General features: G+C 43.3%; 1 protein-coding gene across 1 annotated transcript in view; it reads left to right on the plus strand.

Moving 5' to 3' along the window:
• The window catches only part of CNNM2 (cyclin and CBS domain divalent metal cation transport mediator 2), a 2,211,754-nt gene that overhangs the window by 1,383,588 nt on the left and 806,547 nt on the right, over positions 1-21,619 (plus strand). Inside the window, exon 5 of the mRNA XM_069611693.1 lies at positions 3,308-3,401. Within this exon, the coding sequence (XP_069467794.1) occupies positions 3,308-3,401 (94 nt within the window). The remainder of the gene's footprint in view (positions 1-3,307; positions 3,402-21,619) is intronic.

The following is a 21,619-nucleotide window of genomic DNA, read 5'->3' on the forward strand; positions in this document are numbered from 1 at the left end:
TGAATCCCTGGCGGAGTGCCCCTCCGTCTATCTCATATGGCAGCATGTTCTTGACATAATCTGCCTGGTCCGAGCCTTCTTCTCCTTCCGGGAGCCCTACAATGCGAATATTATTCATTCGTGCCCGCTCTTCAGCCTCCTCCGCCCTATTTCCCAAGTTGCACACTCGTTGTTGCAGTATGGTTATCTCCTTGGCGTTCGCAGTGCAGGTGCCTGTGTTGGCCTTCACATCTTTTTCCAGCGCATCTTTTTGCAGCGTCCCTGTGCGCTCCGCCAGTGATCTAAAATCTTGCCGTAGAAGGTTGACATCTACACTGAGAGAATTGATTTTTTGTTCCAGCAAGGTCCTTAATTCTGCAATTGCTGTGTCTATATTGCGTTCCCATGATGTCTTCAACTCTGCTATGGCATCCAAGATCTGTCGGTCGTTTCGTGTCGGGGTCTCTCGTCCCTGCATGTCCTGCTTCTTGGGTTTTACAACTTCCGTAGCTTAAGTAGATTTGGCAAAGTCCTCCATTGTTGGGTGTTTTCCTTTCGTTTTGGCCACTTTAGATGCCATTTCCACTTCTAGGGGAGCCCCCCTTCCTGACTGTAGCTCTGTGTCGGCCAGCACTGCTATGTTGTTTTCTATTTGCTCTGTTGTCTTGACCCTGTCTCTGCGCCTTATCCGCTCAGTGTGACCTGTGCCTGACTGTGGCTGTGAGATCCCCTTCCAGTCTTGTTCTGCTCTCGCGCTTCCACCACTGTAACTTATTACTTAGTTGCTGCTCCTAGTGCCTGGGTCGCTGATTCGCCTTCACTGCATTCTCTTGGCCTCCGTTTCGGGGTGTTGTCCAACTCACTGGTACCCCCCCATGTAGTTCTCACGCTTAACACCTGTCCATTCACATACGGCGCACCCTTGTACCCTGCGCCACACTGGTTGTGGTGTCTTATTTGTTTCCAGAGTTCTGTGCAATCCTTCCTGATCGTGATGGGGACAGACCAATTATGTAGGCTCCTGCTAAGTGGTTGTGAGTTCTTTCCTCTCTCTGCCTCACGTGGTTGCTATTCCTTACTTGTGGTGTGCGAGTTCCTCATTTCTGTTTACTTCTCGCTTTATTACCGCCCGGCCTTTATCAATCAGCCACTTTTCCCATCTGCCAGCGGGTATTCTGCTCCGTGTTCGCTCTGTCGGGAGAAGGGCTTAGTGTCCTGACCTCCACATCTCGCAGCAGGGATGCATCCTATGCGGTGTGCCGCACACATTTTCAGCACTCCAGGGAATCGGATACTCGCCGGTTCATGTGCCCCTGGCCTCCGGTTATAATCAGCATTACCAGGCGGCTGTTACGTCCCTTTGTCACCATCGCTTTGTCGTCCAGCTTCGGTCTTCTTTTGTTATGAAGCAGGCCCCATTTTGGCTATTACACCTCGGAGTTCCACCGCAGATCTGTTCAGTCGTCTTTATGAGCCTCCAGCTCGGATCTTCCCAGAATCACGACCATTTGACTCCCACCATGTTCATACATCTGTGGAACTATTCCTGTCTCAAATGCTTTGGTCCATACGCTTGTGTGCTTCGGGATGATACAGGATCAGCAGGAGACATTCAGAGACGCGACTTGTCTCATGGCTCCTTGGCCACCCTCCCTCCGCCCCCCTGGCTCCTCACAGTTAGTAATAAACTTTTCTATCCAAAATGTGTGTGCACCACTGCAAAATTAGGAAACTTCTGCTATTCTTTGATATGATCATGCTGGTGTTGGGTTTAAACAGCATGTTTCCACTCATCATTGGTGCTTTCTCTTTTTATGCACTGGATTTTTATTTCATCACTAATCTCTATATACTGTCCTGCACAGTTTAATGCATGTAACTCTGTAATTATATGTATGACTTGTTTTCTGCAAACGTCCCCTTTTAATGCGTATTCCTGATTTAGGACCATGGACTATAGGGACCAGCTATGTTTTCCTGCATCAGATGGAAAAATAACAGATTTTCTTCTATCATGTATATCTTTTGGGAGCAACTTTTGAAGGAGACCCTTTTTTATTTAGAATGGACCATAGAAATTTAATAGCTCATCATTTAGCAATATTCACTAGTTGGCTTCTTGTCTAAACATCTTGTCCCTTTTCATTTTAAATATTGTAAGGTGCACCTCTTGGGACACATAGAAGCCCATGCCAAAGGGATTTACAGAACATATTCTACTACATCCTTAAGTACCATACAGTTAGCTCCCGATCCAGATATATTTGTGCTTGTAACAGAAAAGCACGAAATTTGTCATTTGTAAGCATGCAGCAAAATATTTGAAGTTCCTGAAAAGACGCAAAATATAGTATTTTATCCATCCGACACTTATAATCTGGCAAATCCATCTCAATTGCTGGTATCCAGTGACCGCAGAACCAGAGTCCCCAACCATCACACACCACTTACATGAAGGAACTTTGGGAGATATTATTTTCTATCCATAGGCACAACAAGGACATAATGCATTGATTTCTGCAACTTTATTAGTTTCCTAGAATTATTGAAAGGACCATAGAAGTCTCTTTGTCTTGCAGCAAAATGTGTACATCAATGCCACTACATCCCGGGCGTATGAAAACAAAAGATTATGGAGTCAGGTTGATTAAAAAGGACTAAGAATAGAAAATGCATTATAAGATACTTAAAGATATTTTGACATCAGTATCTAAGAACAGACTCTGAACACAGGAGTCAAGAATAAATGCCAAGAAGTTATTTTTTATAACATGTGCTTAAGTCTTTTAAGCTTGTATTTTTATTCAAGGTAATCGACAGAGGCAGCATGTAGGTAAAGAGATTAGGCAATACCTCTGGGAGTAGTTATGTATTCTAAAATTGTAATGTCAGAAAGAATGCGTCTAAAGGAAAGCCAGTTCCTCAAGTCACATCTACACAATTTTTTATAGTGAATGGATTGTCTAGCAGAATCGTTGCTAGACGAATGTATTCAATTGGTACCTTTTAAAAGCTTTTAAGTAAAGCTTTCTTAACTTTAGAAAGGTATTGGTTAAACAAAAATAGAAATCTTTCAATTGTATTTTTAAAAAACAGAGTGAAGGCCAGTTAACATGGTGTAATAAAGAAAAGAAACAGATATTGTAGCTAGAACCAAATCGGTATTGCACATTTATGTTCAGCACTGTAGTTTATTTGGTGTAGGTTAATTTGTCATAATTTACAAGATGCCAGTAATTAACAACATACAACTGTGCCTTCATAATGTAAATGTCTACTTTATCACAGGCCTCTCAGATAGCTGAGACTACTTTGTTTTCTTCTGCAGGGGAAAGTGGAGGTGGAGGCTGGGAAGGAAGGAATGAAGTTTGAAGCGGGTGCTTTTTCATATTATGGGGTGACTGCATTGACAGCGTTGCCAGGTACCTTTTTAAAAAATTTTAATTTTCAAATATGTGCCCCAAGCCTGTGTGCGGTCTACATCTGTACAGGTTGATGTTCTTGCCCCTCTGTTTATTGATAACGGTGCCAATGTTGCACGCTCCTCATCAAGCCTGATCATCAAGGTTATCATGCAATTCCTCCTTAGTGGCATTGGAAGTGGCCTATGATTTCCCACCAAAGGTCAATCTGAATATTAAAATGTAAAACAAGAACATGTATTGAATGCAACAGTTTCCTTTACTGTTGATGCAAGTTTGCTTGTTGAAGCCTTTATACTGCTGATACACATTGTGTATAGTGGGGCTGTGTTGGACCTGAACCTTGTTTCCAGAAGTGGTTTTGACTTTAAATGTGGATGTTTCCTTTTTAAAAGTGTCATTGCAGTATGCCTAGCTTGGTGGGTGCATAGATGTAAGTCTCTACTTGTGGTTGATAAAATGAAGTCCGATTTTATGTTGTAGGCCCAGATGCTCTACTCCTTTAGTCCCCCTGCCGGAGGGACCATAGGCATAGGCCTTACATTGTCAAACTGTAGCACCCCTGGCCTCGGTGTTCAGTGCTCTTTACTGCCACTCTAAGTGATGCATAGCGTTTACTGTTTGAGATGTTTATTTTTCATTTTTTTATTCTGGTGTACTTTTTCCAGTGCTTTAAAAACAGAGTCTGTGTTCATCAATGTGTTTTCTATTTTACCCTAAAATATGTTTCTGCAGTGTTTACAAAAATGTTTCTTTTGTTGCTGTAAATATGGCAGGGTCAGCCTGCAGATTCACAGAGTATGTACAGTTATTTTAAACAGAAATATTTTTCACACCAGGATAAAAAATCCTAGGATTTGGCACTGACTTAACTAATTGGCTTACAATCTTTTAATTTTAGAAAGCCTATGAATCAGCTTCACTGCATATTTGAGGAAAGGTTGTACAGTAGAGGAATGAGGGGTTGGGGAATGGTTGGAGCGATGCTGACAGAGCGTGACTGGTAAAGGTACATGTGAGTTTTTGATGCAGTGAAAGTATGGGGTCTGAAGAAAGGAAATGGAAAAAAAACTCGTAGGCATGCAAGTAAATCCAAAATAGCCGTGTTTGTTAAGCAAGTAGGGCGAGCGCCAATGCCAGGCTTCTTTTATTACTACTCCAGGCCTCTCCTGGTAACGATTGCAGAAAATGGAAAAACAAACAATAAATATAGCTAATAGGCATGACAATTGTTTTTTTCAGTTTTCCACTGTAAACCAAACATTTGATCTCAGTTGAGTTTTTTGAGTAGAACCTAAATGGGGAAATCCTGTGGATGCAATATCAAACATGATTCTAGGAATTATATATGATTAAAACAATAAAAAAATGCATGACACAAAAAATATTTAAACATTTGTGTAAGCCGGGCAAACAAGCCGACAAACCAATCATGTTGCATAATGTGAAAACAAAAAGAAGAAAAGTCAATAACAAAAAACCATGCCACACAATCAGGGAGGTAGAAAATTCGCAAATCCAGTAAAATAATGAATAAAATATGATCAGTTATGGTATAATACATAAATGTCCAGATGATATCTATCAAAACCTTATCATTTCAATTTTCAATCCAGTGAATTGAAGAATATTGATTAGTGCTATAGTAGGAGTGTTCCCATATTCAGTGAGAGAACAGAGTGAGCAAACCATTGTCCACATGCATTGAGATAATGTCACCATGTGTGATGGTATACTAGATCCCATAGAAGAGCTATAATTGAATGAAATATATTGTTTCACGAGTATTTACAATCCAAAAGATATTTACAAATAGAAGATACGGGTCTGGCTTACCCTGAATCAATTGTAGTATCTTTAAATCACTAAAAGGAAATGTTTTGTATATTAATCTGATAATTGGTTCATATGTTACAGAATAATAAATTCTATTTACTTTAATGGGAAACATCAAAGAAGGGGGGTAATTTTCTCAGGGATTAATTTTCCCGAATTTTGAAAAAGAGGAAGACGCTGATCTAGCGGAAAAATGGGAACATAATTTAAGTACTAGCTCCAAAACAATGTTAGAATTACTTATAACTCATGCAACTAGGGAACACAGAGTCATAAACAGATCAGTGTTATCAAAGAAGAGATTAAGAATATGCCTAATGCAGAAACAATGAAACAAAAAAACTTTGAGAAAATAAACGAGATCCTTAGAGAATATCAGGCCGAAATTAAAATGCGAAAATTTCGTAAATTTGTTTGTGACGATAAAGATTATAGATCAGATCGGATTTACACGTTTCAACCCAAATATGACATCTTAGGTCCTAGATCCAAACCTAGCTCAGCACATACAACCCCAGCTAGCTCAGATCCAGATTCGGAGGAAGATTTAATTGAAGGCACTAATGACAGTGAGGACAGGACAGAAACAGATGTGGGACGTGGATTGAGTTTTTTTAGAGGAGATTCGCAGACACAAGAAGGGAGATCAAAGATCCCAAAGTGTCAAACAAGTAAGATTCAAAACACCAGCAGGTGCATCTACATCAACAACCATTGCCACACAAGGGGTCGGCGGGGGGGGGGAACACAAGCGGAAGTGGCAGTTCCGACGAAGACATAGGTCGTCCAGGAATTTTGGCCAGATCGAGCATGAGGAAGAAACTAGCTTAGCAACAGATTTAAATTTAGTTGTCAATTTATCTGACCGCAGTCTATACAAAACTGAACTCTCAGTACTCAACAAGGGACTTTCATTTGCGCCAGATAACAGAACCCATTTTGTTGATTTTCAAATTGATTTGTTTAAATTTGCACGCAAACTGAAATTTAAAAAAATTCTTTGCAACAGAGGTACGTTCGTTTACTGCCAAGACCGTTCCATTGCCCTTGAGTACCCCGACTCTCTCAGATCTAAAGACCATTGAGACATTAGCTTCACTGAATCAGGAGGGAGGCACTAATTTGGACACTGTATGCTCAGATTTAGGGGTGAATTTAAGACAACTTCTGATTAAAGAATTAAAACCTCCTTCCAAATTTACGCCTCAAATTCTATCGGAGAATGTGATTGATATTTTTCATAAAGCTATGATTAAAGACATACATACTCTAATGGATAAACCCAGGCATAAAAATGCTAGACCCAGGTACAATTTAAGTCAAGAACAACAAAGAGCTCTTAGTACTTTGATGCAAGATCACACTATCACTATAAAGGAAGCAGATAAGGGGGGGGGGAATGTTGTTGTCCTGAACGGCACTGACTATTTAGCAATGGGCCTAGCACATTTGAACAATTCTCATAGCTACAAACTATTGAAATCCAATCCTACGAAGAGGATAGTGTTGCAATTACAGGATCTCCTATCCAAGTGGTATAATGCCGGTTTACTGACAGGTGACGAAAAACAGTTTCTTATGATTTCTAACCCTACAATGCCCATAATGTATTTTTTACCAAAAATACACAAGACATACCAACAGCTACCCGAAGTGAGACCTATCATGAGTGGTATAGGTTGGGCCATGGAAGGTCTTTCTAAATATTTGGACGAAGCATTGAAACCAGAGGTTCTTAAAATTCAATCGTACATAAGAGATAGCACTCATGTACTGCAATTTCTCCAATCTGTAGAATGGCAGCCAGATTTTCTATTTGCTACTTTAGATGTCTCGGCACTATATAGTAGCATACAACATGATCTAGTAATAAAAGCTTTAGAATTTACATTTTGTAATTGCTCTGCTTCATGTTGGAACCATGTGCAAATGCTCAAGGAATTTTTGGTCTTCACTCTGCAGAACAATGTTTGTATCTTTAATAACCAATACTTTGCACAAGAAAAAGGAGTTGCCATGGGTGCCAAATTTGCACCGTCTTTGGCAAATCTTTTTGTGGCCCAATTTGAAGAAATGCATGTTTATCCACACAATACCTTCTCACATAACATCATCAAATGGAAAATGTTTATTGATGATATCATCATCATCTGGAAGGGTTCCCTAACACACTTTAACCAATTTGTAGAATACATTAATACTAACTTTTTGGTATTACTCTATCGGGACATGTGAGTGCTTCACAGATAGACTTTTTGGATTTACACATCTTCATTCAAAATAATTCCATTCATACTAAAACATACCGCAAACCTACAGAGGTAAATTCGATCTTGCATGCGAGCAGTAGTCACCAACGAAGCACCATCAATAATATCCCGGGAGGGGAATTCTATAGAGCCAGGAGAAATTGCAGTTTAGACACTTACTAGTTAAGTAAATATAAACTTCTAACACAACGATTTCATGCTAGAGGTTATTGCCGAAATGTTGTTGATAAATCATTCAAAAAACATGCTCATACCAAACAACTGGATTTACTTGTAGATGGTAGCAAAGATAAGGCTAAGTCTCAATCAATTGCTATCATCACTCGATTCTCTAAAGACAGCAGTCTCTTATACACATTGGCAGCCAAACGGTGGCACATTTTGAAGCTAGACAAAGATTTAGCACCCTATCTAACGGAACAGCCCAAACTCACGTTTACCAAAGCATCCAACATTAAACAAAAATTATGTCCATCTTTCTTTGACCCAACACAAGACAATATCTGGCTACCAAAAGGCCATGGCTTCCACAGATGCGGTAATTGCAATCAATGCAGATATGCGTTGGACAAATATTATACATTTTGTGATGGTTTGGGTTATGAAATAGACATATCTGATTTTATTAACTGTAAAACCTGTTATACAGTCTATGCTATTATATGTGTATGTGGCAAATATTACATTGGTAGCACAATCAGGCAGCTGCGGGTACGTTTCAGAAAGCATCTACAGAGTTTGAGAAATACAGATTGCAAATTACCTCTAGCCATACGTTGGCAGAAAGATCATCAGATGGACAAACTGGATGATTTACGATTTGTGGGTCTAATGAGAGCCAAGAGGGGACCAAGAGGGGGGAATTTACAACTCCAGCTTCGGAAAATGGAGTCCAAACTAATTTGTCTATGTAGAGCTACAGAATGCGGTCTCAACTCGGACCATGAGATGTATGTGTTTTTATGAACAAATGTTCTAATCACTTATAAGAAGAGCTACTCATTGTATGCATTGCATGGTTACTATTAAGCAACATCAAATTATAGTTATGGTGTTTTATTTTGTTTTGAGATTATTACCCATTCCATTCAATTTAAATATTATAATTTGTAATACGTCCTTTAGCCATTTTGCATTTCATATTTCCACATTCATTTTAACCATCAATTCATGTGCTACCTTTTTATTCAGTCCAAAAATGCTCCCTTTTTTCCAAAAATACAATAATTCTTTATTCATGCGCACAATTTCATTTGTGTCATGATAATTTATTTTCCTCATATTTCGAAAAAGTTTAATTTGAGGTTGTAAAGTCAATTTTTGTCTAATCAGTTACACTTTATTAATACTTACCATTTAACTTCAAGAGTCATCTAAGTTACGAACCACTCACTCGCTACCTTTTATATAAGAGTATCTAATATGTTCGGAGGGATTATGACGTCTAAATGACTATTTGTTTACACTGACGTCACGCGCACGTTCGACGCGTCACGTCATACCGCAATCGCCCATGTTTTTTATTTACAGGGCGAATGCGGAGATGCGTGGATGGCATCTCTGCAGGGGATTTATCCCACGATTTTCTATCATTCTAGGATTTGAACCTTTTCATTGAGTAAGCCATGTAGGTTTTGATCAACTACTTAATTGAATCCCAAAATTCAAATTTAAGGCAATATAGACTTAACATGATGGTGATGAAAAGAGCTAATGTAATGTAGAATATAATTATGATAATTATAATAATAGTCACTTTTATTTTATTTCAAGTATAAAATTTGATTGGATAATCACTACAGCACATGACTTGAATGGCCAAATTTCGGAGTTATTCAAAACAACTTAAATTACGTTTTAACAAACAATATGAGTGTCAGTATCCTGACAATTCACATTTTACTTTCAGAATCTTTGAACCTTTGAAAGTCACAATGGACTACTAGATTATCCGCGCATTTCATGGACTAATACCCATCTACATATAGATTCTTCATAGCTGGACCGGAACTGGGATTTATGAATAGTTATTCTATGGGATCTAGTATACCATCACACATGGTGACATTATATCAATGCATGTGGACAATGGTTTGCTCACTCTGTTCGCTCACTGAATAAGGGTACACTCCTACTATAGCACTAATCAATATTCTTCAATTCACTGGATTGAAAATTGAAATGATAAAGTTTTGATAGATATCATCTGGACATTTATGTATTATACCATAACTGATCATATTTTATTCATTATTTTACTGGATTTGTGAATTTTCTACCTCCCTGATGACAACATCCTGTGTTATGGTTTTTTGTTATTGACTTTTCTTCTTTTTGTTTTCACATTATGCAACATGATTGGTTTGTGGGCTTGTTTGCCTGGCTTACACAAATGTTTAAACATTTTTTGTGTCATGCATTTTTTAATTTCTTGAATCATATATAATTTAACTTATACAGCCTTGAGAACGACCTGGAAGGTCGAAACACGTGTCGGCTATTCAGAATAAACAAGATCTGAATACTCACCACTACAAGCCACTGTTCATATTTGAATGCAATATTATTATTGTGCAAGTTTTGTGAATTGAAGTTGGAGCTGAGCGCGGTTTAGTCTGATGACATTTTCAGTTACATTTACTAATTTTGAGAACCCTAGTGGGTGGTTCCTAGACATTAAGACTACCGCTGCTGGAATCTAATCTATTGATAAGTGTGGTCAATAGCGCACAATTATTTAGTATCTTACCCACGTTAGAAGTTCAAATTGTTTAGTCTGGTAGGTTGCCTCTGTGGTGGCTCTGTTAGCAATTCAAAATGTGTCTGAGCCCTGGCACTCAGTTGTGAGGGCAGTAAATGGTCCCCAAGTCTGCTTTAGCCAATACAGCGCAGCTCACCACTATGCATCCATGCAAACGTATATGTGCTTTCTGTCATAATGTCAAGAGGACTCTGCAAAGGACGTTACTCGCAGGCTAGGTTCGAACATGTTTTTTCAAGACTGTATACAAAAATGGGCAACTCAACCAAGGGGTCAAAATAGCAAACAAAACTCTTCTTGCTTCAGAATGTTCCTCAAAAGTCTCTCTGGATGAATGCCGGCGTCAGTCAGTCTTATGTGCAATGTTGGTCTGCCATGCAATGTCTATCACTGGTTTCTGTTGCCAGGGGACATGCAGCTTGGGTGTCTCTGTCCATGAGTTTTTAGTATCTGGTTGAAGTCCCAGGCTGTGTTGCAGCAAAGTTCACACCACCCTGTCTCTGGGTCCTGATCCTGCTGATATCCAGTCCATCTCATTTCCCTCCTCACATGCTCATTGCTCACCTCTGCTTTGGGATCGAACACTGGACCTCAGTGCTCTCCCATGAGCTAGCTGTTTAACCTCATCGACATTCCACCACATGCACGCTTCTCCTCCTAGACAACTAATGGACTTGAATTGTCTCATCCTATGCTCTTTATGTCCCTAGACCTCCAAGGGGCTTCAGATTGTCATCATACTTGGTTTCCTGTTTTATCTCCACTCCCCCATCTTACGTATTTGCCTCCTGCCCACTTCTCGCCCCTCCACTCTCCTGATGTTTGATCTGTTTCCTCTTCCTTTTAACCTCTGCCACCTTTTCCTGCTCTCCCCTCTCTTCCTTAATATCTTCTGTTATCTCTGCTCAATCTTGGTCTTCACCGCCAAACTTGAAATGCTCCCCTCATCCTGCTCCTTCAGTTATATCTGCACCTCCTCCTTCTCCTAAACCTCTGCCTCTTGACCACTCTCTAGTATGCTTCTCCAACCACCCACAACTAACCTTCATCTCCCAACATTTGTTTAGTTCTCTAACCCCTACCCCTGGGCCATGATGAAATTCTTTTTGCCACCTGGGAAGCGTGGTTAAGTGTATTAAGCGTGTAAAATTGACTGCCAGCCAATGTAGTTTGTCATCTTGTTTTTGGCATTTTCGCTGGAGCAAAGAGTACTCCACTCTTTTCTGCATACATTCAGCCACCAACAGTATATCTGGTAAGCATTTTTGGAACTATTTTGCAAAAGCTGTGATCTCTCAAGGCTCTTAGATGTACTGCCGCGGGTTCGCATAGCCAGGGCCCTGCAAGAAGGGATTCGCCTGCATAATCTTAAAGGTCCCACTTAAAAGGGCTTTTGGACAAATGTGACGGTCCCCTGCCAACGCTTCCCTGTGGTGTGGAGGACACCCACTGATCCCCCAACATGCAGCCCTCACACTCTACATCATTCTTGGAGTGGTGTGGCCAAGTCCCCTGCATCGCTCCATGCAATAAGCCATAGCCTGTGACATCATTGCACACTCACTATTCCACTGCATGTTCACCCCCTCTTCACAGTTCCCTTTCTGTAAGGAATTTACAGGTGTAGGCCCAATGACAGGAGGGAATCGTGATTGAGAAAGAATCATGGAGTAATGAAGTCTCTGCAAAGGTTACATTATTTTACTCCTTTGTTGTGACTCCGTGTCGCACGAGGAATCCGTAGCATTTTCGGAACATATAACAGCATCTTGGCAAATACACGTTGAAGAACTTCCAGTTCTTAACAATTGTTATTTAGAGATGCATTCTCGTTCCTGTAAAATTGTGTAACAGTAACTGCTGCACAGATATCCCAAATTGATAAATGTGCTGGAAGAAGCCATTGTCACTACATTAGCTTTGGTGAAATGGGTACAACTACATCATGGAAAGGATTTTCCATGCAATGGATGTGGTTATGTAGGGGTTGGAGACTGCTTTGCCTATGTCATGGCTGCTGTAGGACACAAAGTGCTTTCTATAACTGAATTGAAACGTTATAACATCTAATTCTTTTTTTTTTCAAATCCCATAACATGAAAAAAAAATTCTTTGAAACTCACTTTGCTGCAATTTAATGCAGAGGGAGACCCCCCAGAGCCCCACCCTACACACCACCCCACATTAATGAATCTCCTTACACAACCCCCAATCTACATGTTGATGAAATATGTAAAAACAACTTGTTATGGGATTCTAAAAAATTGGCTTCGATTGTTTTGGTACAATACCATTGAAAGTATCCTTTAAAGGCTGTGTTTCAGGGCGGGCTTCCTGTCAAAGGTGCTGACCGTCTTATCAACCAATGAAGCATGCTGGCGAGGGAGAATATCAGAAACCAATTTTAATTTATGTGAGGAACATAGGATGTGTATCTAACACCACCAAGTCACAATCAAATATAGTTCACACTACATGATGCTTGAAACTCGCTATTCTTGCAAAGGCAAAAGGAGGCAAACTCCTGTTGTTTTAAGATGGTATTTTCAGGTTACAGAAGGACATATTTAAAATTAGTTTGTGAATTCAATGAGACTGAACGTCTTTGACTTCCATTGGACCATATTCTGTTTGACACTAGGAAAAGGTGGAGGAGGCCTAAACGTTTGTCACACTTGTCAGATGTGAAAAATATTCTACTGGTCTGTTCCTATAGACACTTTTGGTTGCCAAATAAGTTCTGCAAGAATCACTTTTCACTTATGAAAGCTGCATGTTGGACAAAAAGACCAGGCATAATTAACTGGACATTCCAAGGGTTTTATCTGTCTTTCAATAGACCTCTGGAAAAATACCTACTTGTTCTTGTGTATCACCCTCGTAGATGGATTCATTGCAGTTAGTAAAAGATCAATATTTTCCTTCCCTTCTCCTCTAGAACTATCAAGGAAAACATTACCTCCCTCACTCCCTCCTTGTCTGAGTTTTGAAACCACTCCTTTGCCACTGTCTCCTTCCCACTACCCATCAAGCACTCCCTTGTGCACAACACCTAAAAAAGCCATCTGCGGACCCTTCTCCACTACCCCCTTCTTGGGCAAACTCTTGGAGAAGTTTGTCATCTCCCAACTAATCCATCAAACAATCTGTTGGCCGTCTCCACAACCACCAGTCTGGCTTCAGAGCAGCCAGGGGCACTAAAACTGATCTCTTCAACCCCTGTGATGACTTGCTCTCAAACCTAGACTCCAACTATCCCTCTGTTCTCACCCTCCTTCATCGATCCTCTGCCTTCACCCTGGTTAACCACTCCAGCCTCATAAATCGGCTCTGTGATACCCTGGGCATCACAGACCAGGCACTGTACTGGTTGACTTCCTTTCTGATCGGCCCTCCCAAGTTCAACCTGGCCCTTTTCTCTCCTCCACCTCACTCGCTATTTGCAGCGCCCCTGAGGGCTCTATCCTCTCGCTGTGGCTTTTCAACATCTACCTTGCCCCTCTTTCCCACTTGCTCTCCACCTGCTCTCCTCATTTGCAGTCTTATGCCAATGACACACAGCTCTCCTTTAAGCTTCCCTACTCTACCTCCTCTCCTTCCTCTCTCATTCCCGATTGTCTGGCTGCTATTCAGGCATGGTGTGCTGCTAACAATCTCTGCCTTAACACCAGTAAGACTGATAGCCTCCTCATTTGGATTCCTGCCCCCTCCTTCCCTAACACTCTCTGGTCGCACTCTTTAGGGTTCCCCTCACCCTTGCGTGAGACAAAAAAACCTGCGGGGTCATTTTTGACTCCTCTCTCCTTCTTACATCATATCGCTGACCTTGCCAAGAAGGCTCCCTTCCAGCTTCACCTCCTCAGAGGTATTCTTCCTTTCCTCACCTCAACTCACCTCAGCGTCTCCAGAGCTCTCGGCCTCTCTAGGCTGGACTATTGCAACAGCCTCTTCCTCAATCTGCCACTTTCCTCCCTCGCCCCCTTCAACTTATCCAGAATAGGACTGTAAGACCTGTATCCATGGCCTCAAGCCCAGGGACTGCATCTGTCCAGCCCTAAAATCTCTCCACTTGTTCCCGATGGCTGCAAGGATCAAATTCAAGACTCTATGCATCATCCACAAGGCTTTCTGGGGCCTGGGACCTTGCTACATCCAACTTTGTCCCCAAATACCCCCCTACTAGAGTCCTTTGGCCCTCTAGCTCCAACTCTCTGCAGAGCAGGTGTTTCTCCAAGCAGAGAGTGAGGGGTGGGGGGCGGGGGGGGTTTGGTAGAACTTTCTTTGACAGGAGCCTCCATCTGGAAAGACCTCCCTGACTGTCTGACTTGAGCCGTATTTCCCCAAGTTCTGGAAGCTTCTCAAGACTTTCCTTTCTCCTCCTCCTTCCCTCTCCCCTTCCCTTGCTAATGTCCCCCTGCCGCTGCAACTGGTTGCCTGCTCCCTTATAAGTCTTAATGGGGCCAGACCCTCCTTGAGCAGTTTACCCCAGCACCCCATATAAACAGCACTTGCCCTCTGGCACCCTTTCCCTGACTAGCAACTGAGTCTGGTCCACCCCCTTCCTCACACTATTGACTGTTACCGCTTGTTCCCTGGGCACTTACCTTTCTGGGCTCCCCTTAGCACTTGCCCAGCCCCAGGGCCCCCTCCCTCTTGCACTTAACCTCTTCCCCCTTCTCTTGTCCCATCCCTTCCTCCCCGACCTGTCCCCTCTTGTCACTGCACATGCACAATCTGAATGTCATAAGGCCTAGCAGGACTGTTATTGTTGTTTTCTCCTATGTTCCCTTCCCCCGCCCCCGGCAAGGCGCCTGGAAACACTTTTGCTGTATAGGCGCCAAACAAATGCTCAATAAATAAATACATTAATGAGACAAAGATGGGCTAAAGCCAAATCCTTTGGTACCAGATGCTTAAGTTCAGGATTTAAAGTGAGGAGCACCAATCTTGAACAAGAGCATTTCAGCATAGGCAAGAAGCAACAAGGCATATTAGAAGGGCAGCTAGAAAAAAGAGACAACAGTGGGGCAGTAAACTGTATACTGGAAGTGCTGCATTACGCAGGGAACATTTTGTGCCCCTCAAATATTGGTGGAAAAATGGCACTCGCAAAGCTGTGCAAACATGCAGAGGAAAAGGACATTGCCATGTTTGCCGCATGCATGCTGGTGGGCTTTGAGTGTTGTCACTAGGCCCTCCACCTAATGACCTACACACAGGTCGCCTTCCGTGCACATGTCTCTAGGGGCGCCGCCTGCAGGGAAGCCGGAAGAGTGTGCTGGAGCATCAAAGGTAGGATGGGGAGGGGGGGGGTCTGTGGCAGCGTTGCCATTTAGCGGAAAAGGGTGCAGGGGGACCCCACTGTAATTGCATGGGGATGTAACGCTCACCTGATTCCCGTAGAGGCGCCGGTCTTGACTGGGCGTATACCGTATCTTCAAAGGTGATGTGTAACACACGGCTGGCTCTTTGGGCTGGACCTCTGTGCACTGTATGTCTGACTCGAAGGGTAAGATGTCTGCAGATAGAAAATATGGGATTAAGGAACTGGGTTATTGAATGCCTCTCTCTTCTTCCCTTTCTCTTCTCCTGTAGAACCCCAAAGGTTAACGCTCTCACCTTAGGTAAGTGAACGCTGTGCTCTCCATCTGCCTCGGGGCAGGGTGCTGTAACCAGTTTCTTCACTGGATAAGGGGAGCAGGCCTCTTGACTTCAGAGGACTGCTGTCTGTCGTTTACTGCACGAACGGTAAGTTTCGAGTAATTCTAATGTCTTTAAAGTCTTTAGTAATGATGTCTCTTGTTTTGCAGGGTTCCGGCGATGGCGGATGACGGGCTGAAGTGAGTTGAAGATGGAGCCCGTGTGATGAATTGAAGCGCCTGGAAGCACGTAAGTAAGCGCTTGTTGCCTGCTTCACGATGCGCTCGAACTGTCTTTTTATTTTGCAGGTACAAGTTCGGAGCGGCTGCAGGGTGCCGGAATACCCACTGGGTTAGATGTGGAAAGGAGTAATGGCATGTGAGTATTAAAGTTCCCCAATGTCTTTAAACGCACCTTGTTTTGTCTTTCAGATGCGGGATGCAGCGCCGAAGGCCTCCGGAGCGTGCGAAGAGTTGGTAAGCTTTTGTCTTTCAGATGCCGGAATGCAGTGTGAAGACCTCCGGAGCGCACGAAGAGTAGGTAAGCCTTTGTCTTTCAGATGCCGGAATGCAGCGCGAGGCGTTGGTGACAGCCGATGGACCAGGTAAGTGAAGAGCTGTCACTGAAGACCGTAATGCTAACCTGTTCTTTCTTGTCTTTATAGGTGTTGCTGAAGACTGGATTCAGGATGGTAAGCCTTTTTCCTTAGGCCCAGGATCAGATGCAGAAGACACGATGAGCGTTCTGCTGCAGAGGATGCAGAATAACGCAAAGCAAGATTCATCCATCGGGTGTGGTTTAAATAGCCTCCTGTAGTGCTTAGGTGTCTCCTTCCACAGCCACGCCTAGGTAAGAAAAGAGTTCCTGCTTTCCAGAAGAGTTCCAGTGTTCTGAATCTAGGGAGTGGCTCCTGCCCCACCCAACAGGAAAAGCAGTTCCAAACAGAAGAGGATCAGAGGCTCAACTGGCAGGCAAGTAAGCAGCATGGTCTGCTGCAGGTAAGTCCACCCAAGCATTATGAGCCCGGCGCTTCCAGCGCTGGGACTGGGCATATTTATGAGCCTGGTGCCACTGGCGCCAGGACTGGGTCCAAAAGGTCCCAATTGGGACTGGTTGGCACTCGGAACCTGGGTTATGGATCTGCTTCCAAGGGAGTTGGGAAAACCCTGACCTTTTGGAAGCAGAGATCATGACAGTACCCCCCCTCAAGGCCCCTCCCAAACTGGGCTTCTCCGGGGGTTTTGGCTTGTCAGGAAATGTTCGGTGAAATCTTTTGATTAGGCGAGGAGCGTGGACATATGCAGCAGGTTCCCAGGATCTCTCTTGGGGGCCGTGGCCTTTCCAGTCAATTAGGTAAAATAGTTTAGATTTGGAGATCTTGGAGTCCAGAATGCTTTTGACTTCAAACTCGAGTTCTCCATCAACTAGGATAGGTTTTGGAGATTTAGTTAGTCGGGTTTGAGGTTGCACGGGTTTCAATAGAGAGACGTGGAAGACCGGATGTATCTTCATGTGCGGGGGCAAGTCCAACTTGACCGCTACTGGGTTTACTATGGTAGTGATGGAATAGGGACCAAGGTATCTTGGGTTGAATGTGCGTGGCCCTTTTAGAGGTAGATATTTGGTGGATAACCAGACTTGATCCCCTACTTGATATTGAGGGGCTTCCTTCCGATGTTGATCTGCTCCTTTCTTGTATTGTTCTTTAGCCCTTTGAAGGTGAGAAACAGCTTCCTTAAAGGCTTGGGTGATTGTAGAATGCAGGTAGTCTACTGCTGGTGTTTCAAGATCTTGGAGGGGATCCAACTCCGAGGTTCGAGGGTGACTGCCGTACAAAAGAAAAAACAGGGTTTTCCCAGTTCCCGAATGGACAGAGTTATTGTAGGCATATTCGGCTATCCAAAGGAGGTCTTTCCAAGTTTTTTCAGTTTGTTGCAGCATGCAGCGTAAATACTGTTCCAGAGTTTGATTGGTCCTCTCGGTTTGTCCGTCGGTCTGAGGGTGGTGACTGGTCGATAGTCTCACATCAATTTGAGCCGACCGACAGCAACTTCGCCAAAAATGAGAAATAAATTGACTACCTCGATCCGAAATTAGAACCGAAGGAAAACCGTGCAGTCGGACGATGTTTTCGAGAAATTCTCGGGCCAGAGTTGCTGCTGTTGGCAAGCCTTTGAGCGGAATGAAATGCGCCATCTTGGAGAATAAGTCCACGATTACTAGAATCGTATTGTATCCGGAGCATGGAGGTAGATCGGTGATGAAGTCCATAGAAAGCGTATGCCAAGGGCGAGGTGGGATGTCAATAGGGCGTAAGAGGCCTGCTGGTCTTTCCTTTTGACTCTTGTTTTGGGCGCATACTCCACAGGACATTATAAAGTCTCTGATATCTTTTTTCCAAGACGGCCACCAGAAGTAGCGCTTGATCTTTTCTGAGGTCTTGGCCATACCGGGATGTCCTTCCATTAAAGAATCGTGATAACAAGAGATTACTTTTTTCTGTAAATCTGTGCTGGGTAGGTATAATCGTTCTTGGAAATACAATAAGTTGTCCTTTACTGCAAAGTCCTTTCCCTGCAGATGCCAATTCTGTATGTCTGCTGGAGTTACAAGTTGCCTGGCTTTATCCTTAACTTCCTCTATGGATTCTGTGGCGATTACACCCAGAATTCTTTGTTCGGGAAGGATTGGTACAGGTTTAGGGTTGATCAAGTGTTCTTCCACTCCCATCCGAGAAAGGGCATCAGCTTTACCGTTCTTTGTACCAGGTCGATAGGTAATTATGAAGTCAAACTCGGCAAAGAATAATGCCCAACGGAGTTGTCTAGAGGATTGGGCTTTTGCGGTTTTCAAATATTGCAGGTTTCGGTGATCCGTAATCACAGTAACGGTGTGTCGGGCCCCCAGCAGATAATGCCGCCAAGCCTTAAAGGCAGACTTGATAGCCAGAAGTTCCTTGTCAGTAATCGTGTAATTGATTTCAGGAGGCGAGAATTTGCGGGACCAAAATGCCACGGGATGCAACTGATTGGTTACCGGGTCCTTTTGTGATAGAACTGCCCCCATGGCAAGGCTTGAAGCATCAGTTTCCACGATGTAGGGGAGTTCGGGGCGAGGGTGTTTTAAGATTGGTGCAGAGATAAATTTAGTCTTCAAATCCTGGAAAGCTTGTTCCGCCTCGGTAGACCATTCAAAACGTTTGTTTTTCTTTAACAAGGCAGTGATGGGCTGGACTATTCGAGAGAATTCGGGGATAAACCTGCGGTAAAAGTTAGCGAAGCCTAACATGCTTTGCACACCTTTTACGGAGGATGGTGATGGCCATTTGAGAACTGCATCGACCTTCTTTGAATCCATACGCACTCCGCCAGGTGATAATATGAATCCCAAGAATTCAACTTCAGTCACGTTGAAAACACATTTTTTCAACTTAGCGAAAAGTTTGTGTTGACGCAATCTTTCGAGGACCATTTTCACGTGTTTCCGATGTTCAGATTCCGATGAAGAATAAACGAGGATGTCGTCAATGTAAACAACACACACATCTATGAGCTCTCTGAGGACATCGTTCATAAAATATTGAAAGGCGCCCGGGGCATTGCAAAGTCCGAAGGGCATGACCTGATATTCAAATAGCCCATACTTGGTGCGGAAGGCCGTCTTCCATTCATCGCCCTCTTTTACTCGTACCAAGTGGTAAGCTCCTCTAAGATCCAGCTTTGTATATATGCATGCTTTTCTGACTTGGTCCAGGAGTTCAGGGATCAAAGGTAACGGATATCTATTCTTAATGGTGATCTGGTTCAGGGAGCGATAATCTATACAAGTTCTAAGGTCTCCTTCCTTTTTTGGAACGAAGAACAAAGCTGAAGAAGCAGGGGACTTGGAAGGACGAATAAACCCATTTGCCAGGTATTGATCCAGGTATTGTCGAAGGTGAAGGTTCTCAGGCTCGGTGAGGGCATAAATTCTACTACAAGGAGGAGTAGATCCAGGTATCAGGTCTATCTGGCAGTCATAAGACCTATGAGGAGGTAGAGAGTTAGCCTGATCCTTCCGGAAAACATCTTGGTATTCTAGGTATTCGGGAGGTAACTGGGGAGTCTCTGCAGAAATTGCTGCCAGTGCAACACCAGGTGGAGGGTGACAAGTAGAGACACATTCTGGAAACTGGACCGTTCTTGCTCGCCAATCGATCAGAGGATTGTGTTTCTCTAACCAAGGTATTCCTAGAATATTCTGAAACTGAGGGGCCTTGATCACATCGAACACGATCTTCTCATGGTGTCCATCTTGACTTACTAGCGTCACCTCTTGAGTGGTATGCGTTACTGGCCCGGAGGCTATCTCCGTACCATCCACCGTAGTAATGACGTCCTTTACAGCCTTTGGACAAAGAGTTAGATCCATCCTCAAAACCATTTCATGATCCACATAATTGCCGATGGCACCGCTGTCGACGTAAGCTTCAATTGCATGTAATCGATCCGGATTATCGGGGCTAATGAGGACCGTAGGTATCACGAAATGCGAGGTCACGGAACTGGTTTTCACGCTCGGCAAGAGGACCTCTATTCTTGTCGGGCGAGGTCGTTTCCCTGCTCAGAGTTTGTAACTTTGGTAACTGCAGCTCCTACTGCCTTCTTGGCAGGTTTCACCGGACAGTCTCGAAGAAAGTGCCCTGAGTTTCCGCAATAGAGGCATAATTGCAACTGTTTTCTCCTTTCCCGCTCCTTTTGTGTTAGAGGACCTTTCAGACCCCCTATTTGCATGGGTTCCCCGGAGTCTACTCCTTTGGAAGGAGTTGGCGGTTTGGAAAATACTCAAGCATCAAACTTGGAACGATCGGCCTTCCTGTTCTGCAGTCTGTGATCTATTTGAACGACTAAGTCTATATAGTCCGAACAATCTTGTGGGGGATTCACTACTTGGGCTAACACATCTTTGAGCTCTCCACGTAGACCTCTATAAAACAGCGTAATCCTTTTGTCCTCAGGCCATTGAGTTTCCACTATCAGTCTGTTGAAAGACGCAATATAAGCCAAAAGGTCTTGATTACCTTGTTGCAACGAAAGAAGCTCATTGTCCAAGGCCTGCCCCTCTGAATGGCTTGCGAACAGTTTTTCCATACTGAGCTGAAAAGCTTGAAAATCATGGAGGACCGGATCATCTTGATTTACTAGAGGGATCGACCAGTCTGCCGCATTGCCACTAAGGTACGAAAGCACGAAAGCTACTTTAGCTTGATCAGTTGGAAAGGCTGCTGGCCGGCATAAGAAATGCAACCGGCACTGATTGATAAATACTGCAAACCTCTTTGGGTCACCAGAAAATTGTTCGGGCGGAGCCAGAGGTACATTCCCAGGTAGGTTGATCTGCACTGGATTCATAGAGGATGTAGAAGGAAGATTTCCCCCAGATGCGGGTAACGGGGTCTGTCCGGCTTGTGACTGTAGCAATTGTCTAGCGAGATCATCTGTTCGCTCCTTGGAAATAATCAGTTCCCTTCTTAGAGCGTTCGTTTCCTGACGGGCTGCATGCACTTCTGCCCTTAGTTCCCCAAGTAACTGGGCTAGCTGGTCGGTATCCGAGGTTTCCATAGCGCCTGGACGGGAGTTTTGTGGTAGGCTTTGCGTTCTGTAACGCTCACCTGATTCCCGTAGAGGCACCGGTCTTGACTGGGCGTATACCGTATCTTCAAAGGTGATGTG

The sequence above is a fragment of the Ambystoma mexicanum genome, chromosome 8, assembly GCF_040938575.1.
Source record: "Ambystoma mexicanum isolate Mex_15411 chromosome 8, UKY_AmexF1_1, whole genome shotgun sequence".
NCBI classification, from domain to species: domain Eukaryota; kingdom Metazoa; phylum Chordata; class Amphibia; order Caudata; family Ambystomatidae; genus Ambystoma; species Ambystoma mexicanum.